The sequence below is a fragment of the Emydura macquarii genome, unplaced genomic scaffold (assembly GCF_026122565.2).
Source record: "Emydura macquarii macquarii isolate MOO-44397 ecotype Brisbane River unplaced genomic scaffold, CSIRO-AGI_Emac_v2 contig_1230, whole genome shotgun sequence".
Taxonomy (NCBI): Eukaryota; Metazoa; Chordata; order Testudines; family Chelidae; genus Emydura; species Emydura macquarii.
The window spans coordinates 11,629,136-11,653,759 of record NW_027131367.1 but is presented as its reverse complement, the minus strand read 5'-3'; the positions used below and the strand labels follow the sequence as shown (position 1 = coordinate 11,653,759).

General features: G+C 46.1%; 1 protein-coding gene across 1 annotated transcript in view; it reads left to right on the top strand.

Moving 5' to 3' along the window:
• The window catches only part of CACNA1G (calcium voltage-gated channel subunit alpha1 G), a 163,390-nt gene that overhangs the window by 21,052 nt on the left and 117,714 nt on the right, over positions 1-24,624 (top strand). Inside the window, exons 4-9 of the mRNA XM_067547476.1 lie at positions 6,650-6,747; positions 11,235-11,394; positions 15,413-15,704; positions 16,615-16,707; positions 19,422-20,232; positions 23,399-23,763. Of these exons, the coding sequence (XP_067403577.1) occupies positions 6,650-6,747; positions 11,235-11,394; positions 15,413-15,704; positions 16,615-16,707; positions 19,422-20,232; positions 23,399-23,763 (1,819 nt within the window). The remainder of the gene's footprint in view (positions 1-6,649; positions 6,748-11,234; positions 11,395-15,412; positions 15,705-16,614; positions 16,708-19,421; positions 20,233-23,398; positions 23,764-24,624) is intronic.

The following is a 24,624-nucleotide window of genomic DNA, read 5'->3' as shown; positions in this document are numbered from 1 at the left end:
GATGAATATTTGTTTCCCCCCAGAAATATGCAGAATTGTTTATAGTTTAGTGCTGTCTGCGAAGAACTTGTGAATCACAGCCGCGGGAGGAAGATGCGTTCTGGCTTGCTGGCTGTTGGTGTCTTCTAAGCAGTGGCTTTCCTCGCACCCTCCTTTCTCCTTGGGCATCCCATTCTTTATACGCCTTGCTCCAGGGCTGTTCTTGGATTGTGCCTCTTGCAGAGGAGACGTCGTCGTCCTCCAGACCCATCATCAATTAAAAATTAAACCCCGAGAGTCACAAACCGATAACCGGCAGCGTGATTCTGAGGGCCAGTTCCTCCAGTGGTGTCATTCACCAGGCCGCCACTGACATCAATGGAGCCACACTGATTTACGCCAGCCGTAAATCTGACCTTTTGCAGCTTTAATGTAGTCTCGTGCGGTATGTCTACACTGCAGCAGGTGTAGGCATAGCCCAGCTCACGGCACTCCCACTTCCCGACTGCAGCAGGGAGGTACCAAGGCATTGAGCAAACTAGCTCTGAGGCCTGTTTGGCTTTGGTCAGCCAAGAGTTTTCCTGAACTCCTTCCTTCCTGTAAGTTGAATTAGGCCCTGGACCAGATCCTTAGCCATTGTGAATCCCTGTAGCTCCACTGATTTCAGTGAAGTAATGCTGATTTAATGTGGTCTCATGTGTGTAGAACATAAGGACGGTCCCTGCTCCCCTTTACCTTTTCTAGAGTCAGACTGGAGAGGGGTTGCTGTATGGCTCGCTAGCACGGCCCGCTGCTCTACTTCTGTGTCTAGTAGATCCGTGTGTCATTCTGTGTCTAAAACGTGCAGGCCCGTCCAGGGTCTGAGATCAGGAAGGTGTTTGGCCAGATATCCAGAGCTCTGTCCCTATGTAGCTTATCTCTGCTTTCACCTTCTGTAATGAACGTCAGGGATGGAAGTGAATAGTGAAGGTGAGGTTCGGAGATACAGCATCTTCTGAGATTACTGGGGTGGAAAGCACTTCTTGTGTCACCTCAGTTATCCTCGTTCCCACTGAGAACTTCCGGGGGCGTGGGGGGGTGAGGGGGGAATGTACCAGTTTCTAAAAACTCTAAAATAAGGTGGTGTTATGAGAACCCCACCAAGTCAGTGAGCATTTCTGTGCCATAGTAATATTGAGTCAGTGGCCAAAGCCAGGTTCTCACACTGTTCGTGAGCTACAGAGAATGTAATTGCTGTGTATGCCACTTTTATTTCATCCTGTTGCTCCAGGCCCCTCCTAAGAGAGGAAGGAAGAGAGAGTCTTGTTGTTAAGGCTCTGGATGGGGACTCCTGTGAGCTGGGTTCAATTCCCATCTCTACCATAGACTTTTGGGATGATGCTGGGGATGTCACTTAATCTTTTAGTTCCTCTGTCTCATAAAAATGGGGCCAGCAGACTTCCTCTCTTCCCAAGCGTCTCTGTTTGGCTGACCCTTCAGGCTGTAATATCTTGATTTAATTGTGGTTGTTGGGTTTAGCATGCCGGTGCTGGATGGTGTTGGTGACCTGTGATATGCAGGATGTCAGACTAGAGGACCTGGTGCTCCCTTCTGGCCTTAAACATTAAGGCTTTTGGGGGCAGGGTCTGTCTCTTGCTACATGTAGGTGCAGCACCTAGCACAATGGAGCCTCGATCTCAGCTGGGGCCTCTGGCTGCCACCCTAATATGAATCACAGTAAAGAATAGTTTTTAAAAAACGTTAGGTGGGCAGTTGCATCCCTAATCTGTACGTGCAGTCACTGCGGTTGGGTAATTGGCTGTGTAAATAGCCCATCCGCTCATTTGCACATGCAGTTGCCCACGGTGCAATCACAAAGTGGCAGTCACTGTGCGCGTAAATTGGATGTGTGCAGCTGGGTGTGCCTGACCTCTCAGCGACTCAGCCCCTCCAGCCACAGCAAATGGTGAAAGCAGCCCAGCAACATACAGCAGCTGGGCTGGAGGGACGGGGACAGGGACGCTTAAGGAGGGAAAGTGGCCATTGGAAGCTCCCTCCCTTTACTCCCACAACAGTCCCAGTGACATTTCAGCAGCAGTTTGTGCCCTTCCAGCCCTTTCTGCGGCTCACTTCCCATTCTGAAGCGCACTAAGAGCTGGGCTGCGGCTGGGGCTGGGGTGGGTCCCTCTCTCCATGTAACGTGTTGAATGAAGTTCGTGCTGAAGCCAGGTGCTGAATTACCAACCCGGGAACCTGAAACCTTCTGCTTCTGCGGATGACGGGGCTCCAGCACTGCAGCCTTTCCGACCCCCACCACTTCCCCCACAAATGGGCCAGCAAGGACCATACTGAGTGGAAAGAGGATAGTTCAGTTTAAGGCCTATTCAGGCCTTGCTGAGACTCCCTGCTGAGACTCCCATCTGGGGCAGTGGCTTCTATGCTAAGAGTGCAAATGGCATCAGAAGTGCACCAAACTCATCCTGTCCGTTCCTAGCAGCCTGTAATGGCTCTCAGGCACTTTGAAGCTGTCTTTGAGCTAGTATCCTAGAAGCAAAGGGCTCCTTCCCCTAGTCCCCTACTGTTTCAAGGGACAGTCAATGGGATAATCACAGAATAAGATGCTTCTCATTCAGAATAATGACGGCAGAACCAGCTCCTTAGAGAAGAGGCTGAATCAATACCCCCAGATCAGACCCAGAGTTTGAAACCCTGGAGGCTTCTGAACTTTGCGGCTTGAGCCAGTCTCTACACTGAAGTCCTTTAAGGGCTGAAGAGCAAAAGAGATCGTAGGATCCCGAAGCTTTCTCAGCTAGCGCGCTCTCTTTCAGTGTCAGCGTTATCACTGGCAATCTGAAACCTTTGAAACAGCAGCAGTTCAGGCTAAAGTCATTTTCAGCTTGGAGAAACCTGTTGTTTTTAAAATAAACCCCTTTGTAGTTTCCCTTGTGGCCACATTCTGACTCAACCCTCCCCTGTGAATAGAATACAAAAAGTTATAGGGTTTTATTTTTTCCCCCCCCTGAAAAATCACCCCTTTCTCCCAGCTCTTCGGCATCAGCCTAAGTTGTTGCTGCTTTAACAGCTTCGTTCATGAAGTGCCTCAGTTCAGACGCACGCTGCTATTGAATGTCTTTCTTGACTCCAGCAGACAGCTGAGGTTCTGGGATCTTTGCGCCTCTGGTGCAATTATTTCTTCTTCAGTTTAGCTTCATTAAAATGAGTATCTATTTAACACCCGCAAGTGGAGCGAGCCTTGTGTTGCTTAAAGAGTAGTGTCTGAGTGATAGTAACACACCACAAAGCCTTCAAGGAGCGGGAGCACATTTCTTTCTACTTTTCCAAGATATGCCACTGTCTAAGTAATCTTCTCTTGTCTTTTTCATCCCTGATTGTTTAATATTAGCCACTGATTGCCACAGTTTGTAGATAAAGGGATCCCAGCTTTGGATGCCTTTTATTATTTGATGAGGCTGGTATGTCTCTTATGAACAATGAAATGCAGCTGTAAATCTTCATGGGCTTAGCTGAAAGGTCCCAGAGGAAGGACAGATTTGTGATCAATGCAGTGGTCAAGGACTCAGGGACCTGGCTTCAGTTCCCAGCTCTGCCACAAACTCCCCATGTGACCTTGGGCATATCACCCAGTCTCTGTGTCTGAGTTCCTCATCTGTAAAAGAGGGTAATAGACCTTCCCTATCTTCCAAGGGGGTTGTGAGTGGTTGCAAGGTGCTCAGATATTATGGTGATTGGGGTTATGAGTACCTAAACTGGCAGAAGGCAGAGATGGGGCCTGATCAAACCCCCAGATCTGAGAAACCAACTGCTTTTGGGGAAATTCCTGTCTCTGTAATGGGGTGAATCAAACTGAGGGGGCCTCCAGCCCAAGTGCCTCTCCCAACAGTCTCTCCAGTAACCATGTCCCAAACCACTTAAGGTTTTATAGGTTAAAACAAACACTTGGGACACAGCACAGAAATTTAATGCAGAGTGCAGAACACTGGTGTGATGTGCTGTTTGTAGAACATGCAACTTGATAAGCTAGCAGCTGCATCGCCCACCTCACTAGCTTCAGTTTCCAAGTGGTCTCAACACACTATGGAAAATGATGGATCTTCTTAAACGGCAGGTGTTTAGTAAAGGAAAATGCTACAACTAGGGGCACAAACAGAGTTCCACACAGCTCAAGTTCCAGCTCTTGTTGCCCTTGTTTGCCAGAGGCCACATCCTATCTGGAACTCTGTACAGCACGCAGACCTCTAGTGGCTGAATGGCATGCTGCAGGTAAACATATCATTGTTACACCTGTGGCCTCACGTACAGCATTCTGCCGTAAGTGCATCTCAAGCTGAGAAGGGCATGGATAACGATGGCAAAATTTGCAACCCACTGGAAAGGTCATATTTCCCTTGAGTACAGATGGGTTGAGCAGCACTGCAGCTGCATTCCATAAGCCCAGCGGTGACAATAATTCTCCTAATAGAGGGGCACAATACTCTCCACTGTCTCCCCAAGCCCCCAACTTATTTGTTTGAACCCACAACCCCTCTCTTCAGGGACAAGGCCTTGGGGCCATGGTGCAGATATAGTTCTTTCGTCTGCGGAACCCACTGCCAGGGGGCATCTGCAGCAGCACTCTGACTTTGGTAGCTACTTCATCAATAATTTGGGCATCTGGCCCTTCTCCTCCTCCACTTCTTTTCATCTGTCTCCTGGAGCAGTAATGCATATGCACAAATTGTTCTCCAGTCAGCACAAATCCAACTGCTCTGATGTGCCTTTACACACAGTTTTAATATTTTAAATCTGTCTGATTTGTTTGGTCTCTTCCTGGTTTTATATTTGCTCTTTTGAAGTCATTTAGCTAGGGTTCTTCTTGCAAGCAGCAGAGATGCAGGGTATAGGAAGGATAGGGTGAGGAATGAAAGCTTATGAAGGTCTAAGAAGAATGATAAGAAATGCTTGTCCTACATTTATTGGCACATCAGTCCATTGCGTAAAGATTTGCTGGGTGAGAATAGGTCACTTGGCCCAACAAACCCCCTTCCAGAGCTGATATCTCCTCGTTCAAATCCCTTAGAAGCATTCTGCTTACTGTCAGTTCTGTTACATGACTATATTGCATTTGTTGTTACTCCTATTGTTTAAAATAAAAGGAACCTATCTTATTAAATGTGAATATTTTTAAAACCACTAATCCTTTCCAGTTTCATTAGCAACACTGCAGTTATTAAAATCTGATCTATTCATCAGTCTAGATGAGCCTGGACCAAAATCCCAAATCCATAAATATCTAAACAGTAATAATTTGATGAATGAGACCCTGTTCTGAATTTTGCTGGTAGCTCCTGTGTCAATAATACATCAAGCAAAATCTGTATGTTTAGAATCTGGATATAAATGCTCTGATCCTGCAGAAACATATGCAGGTGGTTAGGGAGTTTTACCATTGACTTCAGTGGAGCCAGGATTTCACCCAATGTGAATGATCTGCTAAAACCAGTGGATAAAGTTTGTTTGCAGGATTGGGGTCTCATGTTGCCACCCAGCCCATCTTTCCTTTCACCATGTCTGCTGTGTTTTTCCTATGAGTATTCCTCTGAAATTGGATGATGAAAATAAACTTGTCAGTGTCACTTTCCGGCTCGCCTGCTCTAGTACCGTGCTACTGTCTTTGGGATGCAAACAATGAGCTTACAGAAAAACAAAAATCTGACTTAAACGACAACGAAAAGGTCAAACTGTATCTTGATCTTGGGGTTTGTAAAAAAAAGAAAAAAAAATTCAGAACATTTAAACCTGAATTTACCAACTGATCAGACAATGTCCCATTACAAAAAAATGCTTTGCTTCCAGACTTCTGCTTTTTTCCCCACCAGAAAAGACAGTGCTGTTAGTGACATAATAATTATTCCCACAACAATCAGCGATAGGAAGTGAGGCATAGAAATGAGTCAGAAACCCCCAAGATCCAGTACCAGCTCTGCCGCCCCAGTCTGGGGAAGTCACTTAAACTTTTTGTGCCTCAGTGTTTCCAGCTGTAGAATGGGGATAATACTTTATTCTGTACATCATAGGAGTATTGTGAGGTTAATGAGGCAAAGTTTGTATGGTACTTTCAACAGGTTAATTTTATATAATAGTGTTAAATATTTTGATTTGATCATGTGTCTGCCTGTCCACATGTGTTTATTTCACTGTTCTCTGTGGGATAGAATTGGAATTGCTCAGTTCTGTCATATAGAACAGTAGAGGGGCTAGGGAGTTTACACTGTTGCAGCTGGAGTGTCTGAGTTCTATCCTGGCTGTTCTGGGTTGCTCATGTGTGCAGTACAGTGACAACCATGAAATCCTAAGTGGCCGTGGATTTCTTACAGCATTTGCATTATTATGTTACAAATAAACCGCTCTTTGAAAATTCCTCTCCTGGATAGTAGAATAATCAACAGCAAGCTACTCCCCTGGAACCTATATAAGAAGAGTAACCAAAACAAAGGAGAGAGTGTGTGCAATGTTCTCTCTCATTGACTTTATTCTGATATGCAAATAAGCATAATTAATTCCTCCTGAAATCTTTCCTGGTGGGGAAGACAGAGCAGAAAGTGTCTCTGTGGGCACTCTGCATATAATGTTTGATAATCTAACATTTCTTCTGCTGATCTTTCATGTGCTCCCATGTTTGTGTTTCCTGCAGCATGCTGGAATACTCCCTGAACTTGCAGAATGTCAGTTTCTCAGCTGTTCGGACTGTCCGGGTACTTCGGCCGCTCAGAGCCATTAACAGAGTTCCCAGTAAGTTGGTTCCCTATTGTCATCTCTTTTTCAGTTCATTCCAGCTCATTTTCCCAGACACTCCAGAGCTGAAGGAGCAACTGGGAGGCTTTGGATCTTTTCCTCAAGTTGCATTTAAAACGTTCACATGTGTGTCTTGAGTGTGCTGGCTCCAACAGCTTCTATTGTGTTCCCTGATCCTTATGTAGTTCCTAACAACATGCTGTTTTTAGTGACTGGTCCATCCATCTTGCCATCTTGGAAACAGGAGCAAATTGGTAATCAAAAAGACGGTCAAAAACCAGCCACCCTGTTCCATTTGTTTATCTGGTACGCGGCCTCCTCCCTGGTAGGCGGTGGAGCAGTTAGCAAGTAGATGAAAAGGTAGTTTGGGGGGAGCACTGGTGTGTGATGTGAAAGGCACTGAGGAGTGTGACTGATGGAGTGTGTATTTGTTTGGAGGTGTGTGTGGAGGCGTATAGATCATGAGTGGTGAAATTTGCCATGCTTATATTGTTACAATAGCTCAAGGACACACTGTGGACCACATCTTCAACTATGCTGCAGCAGCTTCGCATCCTCCCTTCCTCTGCTCCTTAGGGCTAGTTTACAAAAGGAAATTTGCAGGCAGAACTCTGAGTATAACTATATTGCTCTAGTTACACCAGTATAGCTTCCCATGTAGACACTCTTACTCTGGAATAAGGAGCCTTCTTTCCATTGAGGTTCGACCGCTTTCGAAGTGATACACCAGTATAGTTGTGTGCTGGTAACTTTCCCCATGAAGACAGACTCTTAGTCCTATGTAGGATCAGGGCTATGTTTATGTAAATCAGCAATTCTCAACCTTTTCCACACTGGCACTGCCCTCCTGTTTAGCAATGTAGGAAGGGAAGAGTGGACGTGACCTGCTGATTGAGAATTAATGGTTTGTCTTTCAGGGAGTTAAATGATGCTGTGGCCCTCACAGTGTTAATTATCTTTAAGAAACCATGTACAACCTTCCTTTCCACAGTAAGAGCAGCCCCTTCTATTACCAAATCCCAGCAAAAAATATCTACCCCAAGTAGAGTTTTGGTCCCAAAAAGGAAGATGTGTCATTGTCAGAGACTCCACGGAGTCCACAGGGATTTTGCTATTGATTTTAAGGGGAGGGCACTCAGATGATACAGGGATGGGCAGCCATATAAAACCAGTAGGTAGATAATAAGCTCAGTCCCACTCAGAAATTCTGAGGATCATGTGTGCTAAATACATAAGAACAGCCATACTGGGTCAGACCAATGGTCCATCTAGCCCAGTGTCCTGTCTTCCGACAGTGGCCGATGCCAGGTGCTTCAGAATAGAATAGAATGAATGAATAGAATAACTAATCATCAAATGATTCCATCCCGTCGGCCATTCCCAGCCTCTGGCAACCAGCAGTGTCACTGCCTATTTTGACTAATAGCCATTGATGAACCTATCCTCCATGAACTTATCTAGTTCTTTTTTGAGCCCTGTTATAGTCTTGGCCTTCACAACATTCTCTGGCAAGGAGTTCCTTGGATGACTGTGCATTGTGTGAAGAAATATTTCCTTGTGTTTGTTTTAAACCTGCTGCCTATTAATTTCATTTGGTGACTCCTGGTTTTTGGGTTATGAGAAGCAGTGAATCACATTTCCATATTTACTTTCTCCACACCAGTCATGAATTTATAGACCTCTCTCATATTCCAATTTAGTCGTCTCTTTCCCAAGCAGAAAAGTCCCAGTCTTATTAATCTATCCTTATATGGAGGCTTTTCTATACCCCTAATCATTTTAGTTGCCCTTTTCTATACCTTTTCCAATTCTAATATATCTTTTTTGAGATGGGTGACCAGATCTGCATGCAGTATTCAAAATGTGGGCGTACCATGGTTTATAAAGAGGCAATACGATATCTTCTGTCTCATTATCTCTCCCTTTCCTAATGTTTCCCAACATTCTGTTAGCTTTTTTGACTGCTGCTGCACACTGAATGGATGTTTTCAGAGAACTAGCCACAATGACGCCAAGATCTCTTTCTTGAGTGGTAACAGCTAATTTAGATCCCACCATTTTATATGTATAGTTGGGGGGATTATGTTTTACAATGTGCATTACTTTGCACTTATCAATATTGAATTTCATCTGCCATTTTATTGCCCAGTCACCCAGTTTTGTGAGATTGCTTTGTTTCTCTTCGCAGTCTCCTATGGACTTAACTATCTTGAGTAGTTTTGCATCTTCTGCAAATTTTGCCACCTCACTGTTTACCCCTTTTTCCAGATAATTTATGAATATGTTGAACAGTACTGGTCCCAGTACAAAACCTGGGGGACACCACTATTTTCCTCTCCCCATTCTAAAAATTGACCACTTATTCCTACCCTTTGTTTCCTATCTTTTAACAAGTTGCTGATCCAGGAGAGGACCTTCCCTCTTATTCCATGACCGCTTACTTTGCTTAAGAGTCTTTGGTGAGGGACTTTGTCAAAGGTTTTCTGAAAATCTAAATACACTATATCCACTGGATCACCCTTATCCACATGCTTGTTGATCCCCTCAAAGAATTCTAGTAGATTGGCGAAACCTGATTTCCCTTTACAAAAACCATGTTGACTCTTCCCCAACAAATCATATTAATCTATGTGTCTGATCATTCTGTTCTTTACTGTAGTTTCAACCAATTTGCCTGGTACTGAAGTTAGGCTTACCGGCCTGTAATTCCCAGGATTGCCTCTGGAGCCTTTTTTAAAAATTGGTGTCACGTTAGCTGTCCTTCAGTTATCTGGTACAGAAGTTGATTTAAATGATAGGTTACATACCACAGTTAGTAGTTCTGCAGTTTCACATTTGAGTTCCTTCAGAACTCTTGGGTGGATACCATCTGGTCCTTGTGACTTATTACTGTTTAATTTTTCAATTTGTTCAAAAACCACCTCTAATGAGAACTCAGTCTGGTACAGTTCCTCAGATTTGTCACCTAAAAAGAACAGCTCAGATTTGGGAATCTCTCTCACATCCTCAGCCATGAAGACTGATGCAAAGAATTCATGTAGTTTCTCCTCAATGGCCTTATCTTCCTTGAGTGCTCCTTTAGCATCATCATCCAGTGGCCCCACTGGTTGTTTAGCAGGCTTCCTGCAGATGCAACAGCACTGGAAAAGGTACTTTCTATGTGTTTGGAATCCAGTGTACCTAATTCACCACTGTTATCAGCCAAATTAAATGTAAGTGAGAAGACCAACGCAGCTGGATGAACAAGCCCCTGTCTTTTCAACAAGCACTACTCGGCCCCCACTCTGTCCATCGATGTTGGAAATTCCTAGGCTCTAATTACTTTTCTGATCCTGTCTATTAAACTTAATCTGGTTGGCTGCTTGCTGTTGTTTTTATCATTATAATAGCTTGACAACCCTATTTGTAATTTTTCCCCCCCTGCAGAACTGATGGCTGGCTGAATTTATCTGCCACTGTCTAACTGTGGCTGTAATTCACTTAATGTATTTGCAAATCCTGGGTGATTTATCCTGGCTCCTATGCAGTGGAGCTAGAGCAGGATAGAAACATAAGGTGGGAAGGGAAGAAAGAGAGTTCTGAGACATGATAAATGCAAGAACTAGAGCAGGTTGTTTTAATTTATTTAGGAGTTGTTTATCCAGTCAAAGGAAAGATAGCGTGGACTGGAGGTGACAGCATCAGGTAACAATGAAAAAGGCCTCTTGAAGTACCCAAGTAGAAAAGACAACAGTGAAGGTTTCCTTAAATAAAGATCAATATAAGCAAGAGAATGAATGCTAGAGACACACAGAGAGATAGAGAGAGAGAGAGATGAGCAGAATATTACATAGATGTCGGATGAAATCAATTTTTTTGTGTAAATGTCTACTTGAAGTCACCATCAATTTGTCTTTGGTACAGAACTAAATGTTCCTGAACTTGTATGAAATAACTGCCATTGGAAGTCCTGTATTTTAAGGAGGAGAAGGGATTTAAAGGAGATGAGAGGAATTGGGAAGGGAGGGGATTTTAATATATACTGAAGGCATCTACAGGTACTGTGAGTAGGAGGCACTTACGGGCAAATAGAAGAGTTCAGTCTAGGTTAAGAAGGAGGAGAGTTAAGCTGAAAAGTTAGGGAAGGAGAAATCTGAGAGGAAGGGGAGGAGTTCAAGGGCAAAGAAGAATGGGAAAATAAGAGGTGTATGGAAGGATTGTGGTTTAGGTGCCATGGTGATAGTAAAGAACTGGGGTTGACGGGGGGTTGAAGGGAGAAAGTCCCATGGTCCTGTCAGGAATTAAGAGGTGAGTGGGAGAGCTGCAGGTGTGTGGAAGACATTTGAGGGTGAAAAGGATGTTGGATGGAAAGATAGTGGGGAGGTTGATGAAGGGAATTGAGCAGTGACTGGGTGGAAGGGTGGTTTGGAAAGGACAGGGTGGGGAAAGCTTAGCCTGAATGTGAGGAATGAAGAAGTTTAATGGCCACTCCCCCATTGCCTCAGGTATGCGCATCCTGGTCACACTGCTCCTGGACACGCTGCCTATGCTGGGGAACGTCCTCCTCCTCTGTTTCTTTGTCTTCTTTATCTTTGGCATCGTGGGAGTCCAGCTGTGGGCAGGGCTGCTCAGGAACCGCTGCTTCCTACCTGAGAACTTCAGTCTGTAAGTATGAATAACGGCCCCGCCCCTCCCCCCAGCCTGGGACTCGAGGCCAATAGAAACCTGTCTAAGGTTCCGTTCCTGGTTCCATTAAAGCCAGCAGGAACGGTGCCATTGACTGTAGTGGGATCCGGACTTGGCTCTGAGGAACCACCACTGCTTTGATGCTGAATTTTGTCATGGGTTTCATGAAGGGAATGCTCCAGAGTCAGAGGCAGGTGCTTTCTCAGCTCAGTGAGGAATGAGTTTTGCAATACACCAGCACTTCAATTGAACAAACCTCTGGCATTAAAATGGGTATCTGCAGTAAGTTTCTGTTTAATGTGATCTATGATCATGGAGTCTCGGGTGGAAGGTTCATGCCATCCCTCCCTCTACCCATTTTCCCATTCTGTGGTGTGTTTTGTTGCTCTTCTAATCCAGTATCTCTTTTTTCACTCTAGCTCACTAATCACATGTTTACTCTTGGATTAATAGGCGTTGCAATTTTTGTAAACAGGAAGAAAAACTCAAGAAACACACAAATCAGCAGAAACTAGCGTAAAACAACCAGCAGGTTACTCAGGCTTGGTACTGCCTTCCCCTGCAAGTGGTGCAGTTACTCAGCATGAGTGAGGGTGATGGGTTCAGGGCCTGTAAGTTCTACAGTAACACGCAAACCCAATGGACTTCACCCAAATCAATGTATTTTTGCCCCTCTGCTGAGCAGAAGCCAGATTTAGGCCTTGCAGGTCAGTTCCCCCTTTGGAGCAGAAATTGGTGACGTAGAGTCCAGCAGTTTCTTAGTGTAACTTGTTTGTTTACCAAACACACACGAGTCCCGTTTCCTTGAACAGAGAGGGTCACAGACTGCACACAGGCAGCTTGCTCTCCTCAGGTATGACACCTCTACCCTGTCCCAAAAGCAGCTACCTTATCTCTCTCTGTGGCCTGGTCTACACTTAAAAGTTAGGCTGACATAGCCACGGCACTGAGGGGTCTGAAAAATCCACACCCCCTGAGCACCGTAACTATGCCGACCTAGCCCCCAGCATAGACGCAGCTAGGTCAAGGGAAGGATGCTTTTGTCAACCTAGCTGACACCGCTTGGGGAGGTGGAGTTCCTACAGTGAGGGGAAATCTCTTCTGTCACTAGTGGAAGCGTCTACACTATGGCAGTACAATGGCATCGCTACAGCACCATAGCTGTGCCTATGTAGATGGCCTCTCTCTCTACGCTCTCACGCAAATCTCAGTTGCTGAACAATCACTTTTCTTCTCCTGTCCCCAGGAGTTTCGTACCTGGGAAACCCTCTGTCTCAAAGCTCCTCTTCTGGGCCCACGTGGTTTTTAAAACAGAGCCAGGGCATCTGCTTTCCTTTGGCACAGCTGCTTTGCGTACAAAGACGCCTCAGCACTTTGAATACCTGACAAAGGAGAGTGAGTCAGCCCATCAGCCCACACTCGCTCCTTAACCGGGCTCTGGGTGCTAATGCATCAGATGACCCCAAATGGATAAGACATTAGCCCCTTTCAGAGTAACAGTGTATATACAGGACCAGCATACAAATAATCCAAAGGACGGATGGTCACGTTGACCCTGCTTGGTTCTAAACCTCCAGAAGGCAGAACCATGCTCCATTAAAAATCAACATGCCATAAATATTCCCTACTCCCAAACAAAACCCAAAACTCCCACCCAGACATGCCCCGCGGGAACAAAGGCGGTTGTGACAACAGTGCCATTTCAGGCACAGGGAGCACTGTCTTTAATTGTTGTACCAGGCTTAGATACCACCCTGACTGATAGCTGCCTGAGACAGAGAGAGATCAGATTTACTCGATTCAGCATATAATTCTTGGGTGACCTTTTCTACATGTGCCAAGACACGGAGACCTAAGCTCCATTCAGCAGCTATGATTACGTATTGTATTGCGGTAGCAGTAGCACCTAAAGACCCCAACCAGATCACTGAATTGACCAGACCCTGCATTATGCTGCAGGCTGTGCAGTCACACAGTAAGATGCATTCCCTCCTCCAAAGAGCTATTCAGGCTCAGCAATTTTAAGGCCAGAAGGGACCACGCTGATCAAACTTCATTTGCTAACTTCCAATTTCTAAGTTATTCTTGGCCAGACCGCTTGCCTAGAGTATTAACACTTTCAGTCCCTTACTGGTATTCTAAATATCCCCTAGTACTGTGGTTCTCAGCCTTTTTCAGCCCGGGACCCCTCCAACTCTGCTCTCCCCTAGTCTGGTTCTAGCCTAGGGCTTCTTCCTATTTAATAATATGGGAAGAGCAAGGTTGTCGTGATCCCCTGACACCTATTCGCCAAGTCCCAGGTTGAGAACCAGGACCCAGGATCCTCTTAAACCACCAGTGTCCAAAACATCAAAACAGAACTATAGCAAATATAACTATGCCCTCAGTACTAGAGGTGTTTGGTTCAGATGCAAAACACAGGATCTGAAACTTTGTAGGTAGCCCAGGAATCATTTTGCTTGTAAAGTTATAGGCGTTGATCAAATTGTTACATCCATGCCGAGAGGTAATGGCGACAACCTCAGTCCTCTCCCTTTCAGCTCTGAACATTTTGTCACACCTCTGGTAGGTTTCATTCTCTGGAGTTTCATTAACATGGAAAGACCCTTTAGGTAAATGAGTAATAGAGCAAATGAACTGATTGCGGCTGGGTAAATCCAGTGCCGCTACTGGTTTGGGCGCTATTTAATTGAACCAGAATTCCAAGGGTTTAGCTAAGCTTTCAATGGTATTAAAGGCAATTCTGCAGGAATTAACTGGGCTGAACTAGGCTTAAAAATATCTTTGCAAGCTTTAGTGGGAGTCCAGGTGGCATTAAGCAAACAGCCGTTTATTGAGCAAGAATAATCTAGTTTCCAGCTGGCCATGTGGCTGTTTTGTCTCCCCTGGGGCATTTGGTTTGGGCTTGCTTGTTATTCCAGGACCACCTTTGGATGGGATTTCAACTTGCCTGACACTGAGCTGCCACCTTGAGCAATGAGCAAGAGACCTCTGGTGTTGCAGGGAACCTGGGGTGGTGCTGGCTTTGTGAAGGAGTCTATCCAAACCTGCATTCCCCTGCTGCTCAGACGTTCTCGGCAACCCTGGGAGGGCAGAAGATAAATTGGCCTTAATTAACTGATTTCCATCTTACTTCAGTGAAAACACTTCATAAAGGATGTAAAATGAGTGGGCCAGGTGCTGCTTTCTCTTCCACCAGCGTAAACCAGCAATACATCTGGGTGGAGTTACTCTTCTGCAGTAACAGTAGCAGAGTCACTCTAGATTTTATACCATGTAGCTCACATTAGACTTTGGCCCATTTTGTCCAAGCTCCCGCTTTCACTTCCTCCCTCCCTTTTTTTTATTTTCTGCTTCTCTCTCTTTCCTTGTCTTTCAATACGTGAAGGAAGGCTGTGTGTGCTAGTGATTGTAACAGAAGAATAAGTCATGATCCCTAAGGTCTATTCCTGGCTCTGCCACTGTTTCTGAGTGACCTTGGGCAAGTCCCTTCACCTCTTTGCCCCAAGCCACGTCTACACTAGGGACACTATAGAGACATAGTCACATCAGTGCAGCCATGCCGCAGGATTGCCGTAGCGTAGACACTTCCTACAGCAATGGAAGGGGATTTTTCATCACTGTAGCTAATCCATCTCTCTGGGCTGCGGTAGCTAGATTAAGGGAAGAATTCTTCCATTGACCTAGCCGCATTTACATGGGGAGTTAGGTTGGCTTAACAGCGGTTGTTCAGGGGTATGAATTTTTCATGCCCCAGAGCAGCGTAGCTAGGTCAATCTAATTTGTAAGTGGTAGACCAGGCCTTAGTTTCCCTAGAGGGGGATAATGATATGAAGTCACTTCAGAGGGCTGCTGCAAGGTGAGTTAAATCATTTTGTAAAATGTTTTGAGATCCGGGACGAAAGTTGTTCGATACCTGCAATATTATTGTTGTTGTTATCTTGACAGATTGCCTTTAGTCACTGTGCAAAACCCAACCTTGTCTGGTCTCTTTAAGGCCCTACACAGTAGAGTTGGAAAGATATTATCAGACAGAGAATGAGGACGAAAATCCCTTCATCTGCTCCCAGCCTCGGGAGAATGGCATGCGGTACTGCCGCAGCGTCCCAATGCGAAGGGAGGAAGGCCTGGAGTGCACCCTGGACTTCTACTCCTATAACGACACCACTAACACCTCCTGCATCAATTGGAACCAGTATTACACCAACTGCTCTGCTGGGGAGCACAACCCCTTCAAAGGAGCGATCAACTTTGACAACATTGGGTATGCATGGATCGCAATATTTCAGGTGAGCGGACTCACGTTCTCACCCCTGCTAACAGTGAGTACTGGGAGGGCAGGTCAAATCTGCCTTGATCAGTTCGCAAATATCTGCGTGATCAAACCGGCTTTCCTATGGCTATTCCATACACTGAAAGCACTTGAGCAGTGATGCAGGAGCCCATAGACTGCCAGGAAGGCAATTTGATGTCCAGTCTGAAGAAGCCTTCCTTACTTTGGGTGAAATTCACTCCTGTGTAGAAAGTCTATGCACCTTTGAAGTCGAATTTAAGGGCTTAACTGGGATTGAAGAGCCATACAGACTTCCTGCAGGTTCTGTGCAGAAGGGTGAATTTCACTCAAGCGTTTCCTTCCAGCTCAGTTTGTGCATCATTTTTCTTTGCATTGTCAGCTCTTGGGACCCTTCTTTGAGTGGCACCAAATAAGCATTTTAATGAATGCTGTCTGAAGTCTTTGTAAGCACAATGAGTCCATCCCACCGGGGGTATTCTAGACTATGTTCATCCCATGCTGAAACATACCAGTGTATTTGAGACAGAGAGAAAGTTGCCACTTTAATCAAGTATATGGTCCAAGGGGTAGGAGGAAAAGGCCGTTTCCAGCTGTGTTACGTACTGAGAGCGTACTGTGTTACATCTGGCTTATGTCCTTCTCCCCAGCATGACTCTATTTTAGAGCTACAAAACTTGGGTGATCAAATCCTGATCCATTGAGATTAATTGGAAATTTTGCCACTGACTTTAATGTAGTAGGATTTTGCCCTCTTAGCTGTAGTACATGGCCTTGGTGGGGTGCAGATTGTCGCTGACCAGTGCTAAGGGCATGAGTACTGTTTCTCCTGGGCTCCATATTAAAGCTAGGCCTACGGAGGTGTTGACTGGTGAGCTGATTGTTCTTCTTTCTCCTGCCTATCTCAGGTCATCACGCTGGAGGGCTGGGTGGACATCATGTACTTCGTCATGGATGCTCACTCCTTCTACAACTTCATCTACTTCATCCTACTGATCATCGTGAGTGATCTCTCAGCCCACCCCATGGGCAGCGTGCCTTTTGCTCAGGCATTCAGGGAAGGATGTAGTGGTGTGAATGGGAAGAAGGTGGGCAGGAGGGTGTTTGGATGCAGCACGTAGTCCAGGCTGGGAGAGGTGGAAACCAGCTCATGGGAGGACATGCAGATGAGTTTTACAAACATTGAAACTATCCCATTTCTTCTTGTTAGTGGGGAGAAATACATTGTGAGGGGGGTGAATTTCTGCTGTAGTTATACATCTAGCTGTATTTTGCTGGAGATGGGAGTGGAGGTAAGTATATATTCTCCTGTTCTACACTAGGTCGCCCTCCTCCTCCTTCCTGCTTTGCGATAGGCTCCTCCTCTTTGCCTTTTTGTGTTTAAAAAAAAAATGTAAACAGGAAGTGAATTTCCTGCTGGTGAAAGGTGTCAGCCTGCTTAAACTCTTTGGATAGGTGGAGCCTTTGACAGGCTCCACCCACAAGAGTACATCATCACCCCTACTTTGATTAAAAGTGTCAGACTGATGGTCCTGGAGCCCTCTGTGCTGCACATGTGCTCCGTGGTAGTTGAACCTCAATCCCAACCTGCTGAGGTGACCTTCAGGAAGGTGAGGGCAGCTCATCCATCATGGTTTATGTCTTTGGAGACTGCTGAGGTGTGGACACCTGTCCTATTAGGCATGGATTTAGACGACCAACATCACTGCACGTTGGTTACCAAACACCACGGTGCTGATTCGTGGTCATGACCAACCCAGTCCTCGATTTGAACCAGTGACCTGGAGGTTAAAGACTGTTTAGTCTATCACTAGCTCTCTGAGTCATCTGAGGGCTGCTTTTCCTAGTCAGTGACAGTTCCTTCTGCTCTGCAACAAATCCCTGTGCTCTGTGCATCCCAAAAGCAACGCAGAGTAAGGAGAAACAGCTGGGGGCATTGCTAGCCTGTGTTTAAATGCTGTTGTGGATTCCGAGGGACGGGAGAGAATGCTAGGTTGAGAAGTCATTGGTTGCTCTTTTTAATCCAGGTGGAATAGTGCCCATGATCTACAGAACACGGAATCTAGTGAAACCCAGGTTTGGAATAAAATATCAAATCCTTGGCTACGAACAGCTGATGATCTTGAGTAACCATCTCCCCATAAATCCAGTTAACAAAGAAGGGGGTCTGTTCACAAGCCACCCACACGCTGCCAGAAGAAAAAGCTTCCTATCCAAAGGGCTCAGTGCTTTCATTCTATTGCAGCTAATTGTGATAATTACAAGCCGTGTCGGCTGAGATGTAAAACAGGAAAACAAAATACAAAAAACAAGACCAAAAAAAGACCTCATGGTGTTTTTAAAAAAAGCAAATTCTCTTTGTCAAAATATATCTTCCCTTCTCTTTGATCTATGACGTCATCTGTGGAGACCTGGTGTGGGAGGCCCCACAGTGGGGTTTCTGAGAGGCTGTCTCATGTATGCCCCTGCAGGGCAGACAGGATGGGGGGCGCCCACCCTGTGGATGAGTCAGTGTGTGATGTCTACTCTTGGCTGAAATATTAGTCCTTGCCTACAGTGTGTCAGTTGCAGATGTGTCTAGCCTCCACTGCTCTGACACGTTCACACATGCGCATATCCATGGCCATCTCACCCCACTTTTTGTATCCTTCCGCTGGCTGCCGCCTCCTCCTCACATGTGCACAAGCTGCTTCTATCTTGATCTTTAAGCTTTTCCTCTGTATGGCCCTGCCTTACCTTGCAAATGTAATTTCTTTTTGCATATCCACTCCACCATTTGCTCTGTCAATGACACCAACCTCCATTGCCTGCTTTTCCCACAAGCACCTTCACACTGTCTCCTCTCTCCTCCCTTAAGCTGAGTGGAAAAACTCCCCAGCAGATTTCACAAAGATGCCTCCTTATCTTCTTTCAAATCCCTGCTTAAAACCTATCTCTGCTGTGAAGCCCACAAACCACTACTATCCGTCTTTGGCTAAACTGGTGACCATGCGCGATTCCTGAGACCGGCCTTACAACTAATTCAAGCACATGCACGCAACACCGACACACGCTTGCCTCTTTATTCACCTGTCCACAATATCCATATCTTAGATTTTCAGCTTCCAGGGGCAGGGACTAGCTGTGTTATTTGTTTATTTGATAACTAGAAGAGCTGTGTGAACAACTGATTGTTCGGTTTAGTGGCCAAACCAAAAAATCAGGGGAAAAAACATTATTCTGTGTTGATTCAAAATGAAATTTTTCAGTTTTTTTGGCGAAATAAAAGCATCCAAAAAAAAATCATTTGGGGTAAAGTAAAACCCATTTGGTTCAACTCAAAATAAAATCATTTGTTTTCAAGAGGTTTTTAACCTTTTTTTTCCAAAATAAAATTGTAGCAAATCTGAAATGCAAAGTCATTTTGAATCAAAAAATCAAAGAGTTTTGTTTCAACTTTTTTTTTTTCCCCAGCCAAAACCATTCAGCAAATTTGACACGACTTTGCAAAATGTTATGGTCAACCCAAATGTGAATTGTTTTTTGGTGGTGGGAGGGGGAACCTTTTGTCTGAAGAATGTTGCCCTGCGCCAGTGCTTGGAACAATGAGTTCTGATCCCTGTTTTGAGACCTAGGTGCTTCCACAATGGAAACAATCAATAGTCATCACACACTGTCTCACATACACCCCGCCGTCCGCTCTCTTGGATTGATGGCATCTTCTGTTCTCCTTTAGGTGGGCTCCTTCTTCATGATCAACCTCTGCTTAGTGGTCATAGCTACCCAGTTCTCGGAGACTAAGCAGCGAGAGAGCCAGCTGATGAAGGAGCAGCGGGTCCGCTACCTATCCAATGCTAGCACGTTGGCCAGTTTTTCAGAGCCGGGTAGCTGCTACGATGAACTTCTCAAATATCTGGTTTACGTTGCCCGTAAGGGCAGCAAACAGCTGGTCAAAGCCTATAGAGAGGCAGGGTTGAAAATGGGTCTCCTCTCCAGCCCTGGGAATAAGAATGGGGATGACAGGCAGCCGTGCAAACATCGGCCGAGGAAAAGGTCAGCAGTGCACCATCTGATTCACCACCACCACCACCACCACCACCACTACCACCTGGGCAATGGGAACCTGCGGGCACCACGTGCCAGCCCGGAGATCAGCGATGTGGAAATCAGCTCACTCCACAATGGCACCAACAGGCTCATGCTCCCTCCCACAGCCTCTAATCCTCATGCTGCCCCCAACACTGCTTCCAGCAACACAGAGTCTGTGCACAGCATCTACCATGCAGATTGCCACTTTGAGCCCATCCGCTGCAGGTCATCTCTCCCTCAGCCTGGCTTGAGTTTGCCAAGCCCAGAGGGACTCCCCAAGAATGTGGTTGGCAGCAAGGTCTATCCCACTGTACACCCAAGCACCTCCTATGACCTGCTGAAAGAGAAAAACTTAGCAGATTCCACAGTGAACCCTGGGGCCAGCATGCTAACCAACCTTAATATCCCTCCTGGGCCGTACAGCACCATGCACAAGCTCCTGGAGACCCAGAGTACTGGTGAGTGCTGGAGCTGGGGATCAGCCATTGGTTGCTTTCCAGAAATAAGACGTAAAAGTCCTAATATTTTTTCTTTCCACTGAATCTTTCCAGGATTCTTTTCAGTCCACAGGACAGATACAGGAGGTGGCTTTCCAGGTAAGGCCAAGTCAGTCTTCCCAGCTGCAAAATGCATCCCAAGTTCAGAGCCGAAGTGGAAGACTCTGATTCATGGCTTTGCACCAGCAAAGATCCAGGGGAAATGGATCATCAGGAAATCCTGTTTTTTTCTGTCTTGCCCTGCTCTGCTCCCCAGTCCCACTGACCACCTCAAATCACAGCATCTGCTAATCAAACTAGAGTTGGGCCCAAGCCGAGCCCAACAAGCAGATCTGGATCTCAACTTGCCCGAAGCACAGGGGTGTTCTGGCCCATCTCTAGGCAGAACATTGCCATCAGTGCTGGCTGTACAGTCCACTGCTTGGTGTCCGGTTCGGATTTGGATAGCTGTCTCTCTAGGTGCTTGTTATATGGCTCCCCTTAGATTCATAGACTTTAAGATCAGAAGGGACCATTGTGATCATCTAGTCTGACCTTCTGTGTAACATAGGCCACAGAACTCCACTCACCCACTCCTATAATAGACCACGAACCTATGACTGAGTTACTGAAGTCCTCGAATAATGGTTTAAAAGGTACAGAGAATCCACCAGCAAGTGACCCATGCCCCATGCTGCAGAGGAAGGCAAAACACTGCCAGAGTCTCTGCCAATCTGCCTCATAGATTGGAATGACTTTATCCTCATAACACATCCTTGAGTATTGTTATCCCCATTTTACAGAGAACCGGAGCTCAGAGAGCTTAAGGGCCTGATTTTCAGAGGTTCTGCTCTCCTATAACTCTAATTCAAGGCAATGACTACTGCTGAGGCCCAGTCATTTGAAAATCAGGTTCTAAGTGATTTTTCTCAGCATCTCACAGAAAGTCTGTGGTGGAGCCAGAAAGGGAACCGAGGTCTCCTGAATCCCAGTCTACTAACTTTATTGTACAACACTCCTTCCGCCTTTATGTCCTGGGATTTGGGAGCATATCCAAATCTGGTTCAAACTCTCTCAACCTCCAAGGTCTGGGAGTCCTTCTAGGTGAAGCTTTCTGGCATGTCCACTTTATGTCCCAGTAAAAAACACCCAATGGCCTTTCGCTCTGTTTTAACCTTTCTAGTTTGCCCTCCTGACTGCAATGCTGCGTGTGAAATGGACATGATTTTCCTGTCATTCCAGAACTGCACAAGCGATTTGAGTTGGGCTCTAAAAATGGGCAGAGGTTTGGGGGTGCGGGGGAAAGAGCTGGATAGACTGGATGGTGATACTGTGAATGCGTCAGGCATGTAGGTGCAGACATACCTGCCCCTTTCCCCTGGCAGCCAGCTATGATAGGGGAATATCCCACCTGTACTATCAAGCAAAGGAACCATCTGTCAGCTGGGAGGAACGATTTGAGAATCGTCTGTTTGGGGGAAGCTGGTAATTCTGAAGTATCAGCAAACAGCAGGAGTAGGAAAGTAGCTCGCTGGCTGCTGTACTGTCTCTAATTACAACGCTTATCACTCCAGGTTCTGCGGGAGCTGATTACTTTCTGTTAGCCCTAATAGCCAAAGGTATAATGAGGTGGCAAGGATCCCTCAGCTGGTGGAAATGTCTCACTGTGGGCAACAGAAAACCATTTAGTGAATAAAGGGAAGAAACTTGGAGTATAATATTTCTGCATGACCTTCTTCAACCTGCTTGAGCCGTTTGGGAAATGCAGTGTAAGGGTGAGGGATCTAAGTAACTGGCTGTATAAGAGAATAATTCCTGATGTTGGGAGATCCTCAGAACAGGTATCAGGTCTTGTTTGTTTGTTTATTTGCTGTAATGCCCACTATGCACTTTCTAAACACTTCAAAAGGACAGTTTCTGATCCGTGGATCCTGCCCCACAGTCCAAGGACAGAAAAGAAGACAGAGCAACACGGGTAGAGCTGGGCAAATAACAGATTTTTTGGTTTACTGGCAATTCTGAAAAATCCATCAGAAATTTCATTGTGGGTCAAATAAAAAACAAAATATTTCAATAGTTTTGGCAAATCGAAAAGTAAAATAATAATTTTTTTTAAAAAGTTTTTTTTTGGATCAAACTAAATGTTTGTCTGTCCAAAATGAAATATTTCATTTCAATTCCATGCACATCTTAATGAAGAAAGTTTTTTCAAAATGAAAAGTCCAAATGTTTCAAACTTTTTTGGAATTTTTGTTGTTGTTTTTTGACACAAGCAATTTAGTGAAACTGACATGAATCCGTGAAAGGTTTCAGTGTCACTGATTCTGCATTTGGCAGAAAAATGTCGTCCAGCTCTAATTGTGGGCATTACTGGGAATAAATAATATTGTTAGTGAGGAAGCAAAGCAGCGCTGGGATTTTGAAGAGGAGAGTGAGGAATCTGAGCAGCCCCCGAGATCTATTGGAGAAGCTCTGAGACATACAGCTTTTATGGAAGTGTAGGGTGCTGGCTTGTCCCCATTGCCACACCCAGAGTCTTTTTTCCAGGCAGTTTTATTTCTCAAATCTAGGCAGAGTACCCACAAACCCAGCTCCTCAGCCCACCCTGGGCGATAGCTCTCAGGACAGTTTCCCCTTTGCTTCTCTCCATTCCTCCTGCTTCAGGGCCTATTGCAGGATTTCCCATGCTCTGTTAACTGAGCACTGCTTCCCAGGGCTCTCTCCCTGGAGACCCTTTTCCCCCAGCAGGTTCCCAATGCCTCCAAGGGGACTGTGGCAGCCACTCCCAGGGACCTTTCTGCTGCTCCTGCTCCCACTACCAAGACCTCCTGTCTCCCTAGTGTCAGAGCATGCAATGACAGCCCCTCCATCTGCACTCTCTCTCTCTGCCCCTTTTCCAGCTGACTCTCAGGCCTGACTCACCTTCTCTTATAGCCCAGCTGGGGATCAGCTGACTAGTCACATCTGCATTGGCCTTTTCCCTCTTAAAGGGCCAGTGCTGTGACAAAGAGAAAGAACTATAACTTCTCTCAGTGTGTGTCACATGGTAATAAAATGAATGAGGCATTCCCTTCATCTGAACCCTTGGCTTCCCTGACCCAGCATCCAGGGAACAGACTCATCTTAACCCGGCTTATTTGTGTTTCAGGTGCCTGTCAAAGTTCTTGCAAGATTTCTAGCCAGTGTGGGAAACTGGACAGCGGTTCCTGCAGCCCAGACAGCTGCCCCTACTGCATCAAGACTCTGGCTCGTGACCTGGAGCTCACGGACAATGAGACGGCGGACTCAGACAGCGAAGGGGTGTATGAGTTCACCCAGGACGCCCACTACAGCGACCAGAGGGACCCTCAGCGAGGGAAAAGCAGGGGCAGGAAAACCAGCAAATTCCTGGCTTTCTGGAAGGTGGTGTGCGAGACGTTCAGGAAGATCGTGGACAGCAAGTACTTTGGCCGGGGGATCATGATTGCCATTCTGATCAACACCCTCAGCATGGGGATTGAGTACCACGAGCAGGTGAGCAGAGCCCCTTCTGTGTTGTACAGAGGTTAGCTAGATGCTCCCTGAAAGACAGGGCCCAGCCTGGAGGCTTCAGTAGCAAAGTCTTCTCCTGCCCTCACAGCTTTGTGGAGGGGATTTTTTTACCATGAGTGACGTGATTAGCGTTGACCCCTGCGTGGTTTCCTGCCAAGCCTGGCTGTGTTTTTATCAATTGCTGTTCAGTGGAGCTCCGGTGGGCTCCTGGAGGAGTGCTTCCTTTCTGTGTTAGCTGGCGTCGGAGCCCTGGTGTGGCGAGGGGGTTACAGAGACTTTCGCCTCTGTGTCGCTGGTTGTGAATTCAGCCCAGGCTGATGGGCATGAAAGGTGACCCCTTGTGATGGGTGTTTGGGGGCCTGCGTGAAATGAGTTAGCTGGGAATCAGTCCAGTTCCCAGTTAGCAGGTGTCCTCATCGTAACAACACAAATCACTACCCAAACTGGCACACAATAATGCTCCTGTTGGCTGTCTCAGTAAGAGGCCGTGTATTTCATGAGCCCCGGAGGCTGAACTCCCTCCTTTAGTGGTGGTTTCTCCAGGTCAGACCCATTGGCAGGACAGTATGAGAAAGCTCAGTCCGCAGCTGCTTCTGCTGTAACTGGACTGTGAGTGCAGAGAGAAGTCCTGGGCCTGCCTATCTGGCACCATTTGCAGGTGCTTAGCACATTAGGTAGGGTACACGCCCGTACATACGCTCTCCTACTCTCATGCTAACTCCTAAACCGCTGCACTGGTCAGCGCTCTGCGCAGTGGACAAAGGCAATCCTGGTAGTACTCCATTCCCAGGGTGAACCTCTGCTTTGCCAGTAACTTCGCCACAGGTATTGGAGCCTGGTGAG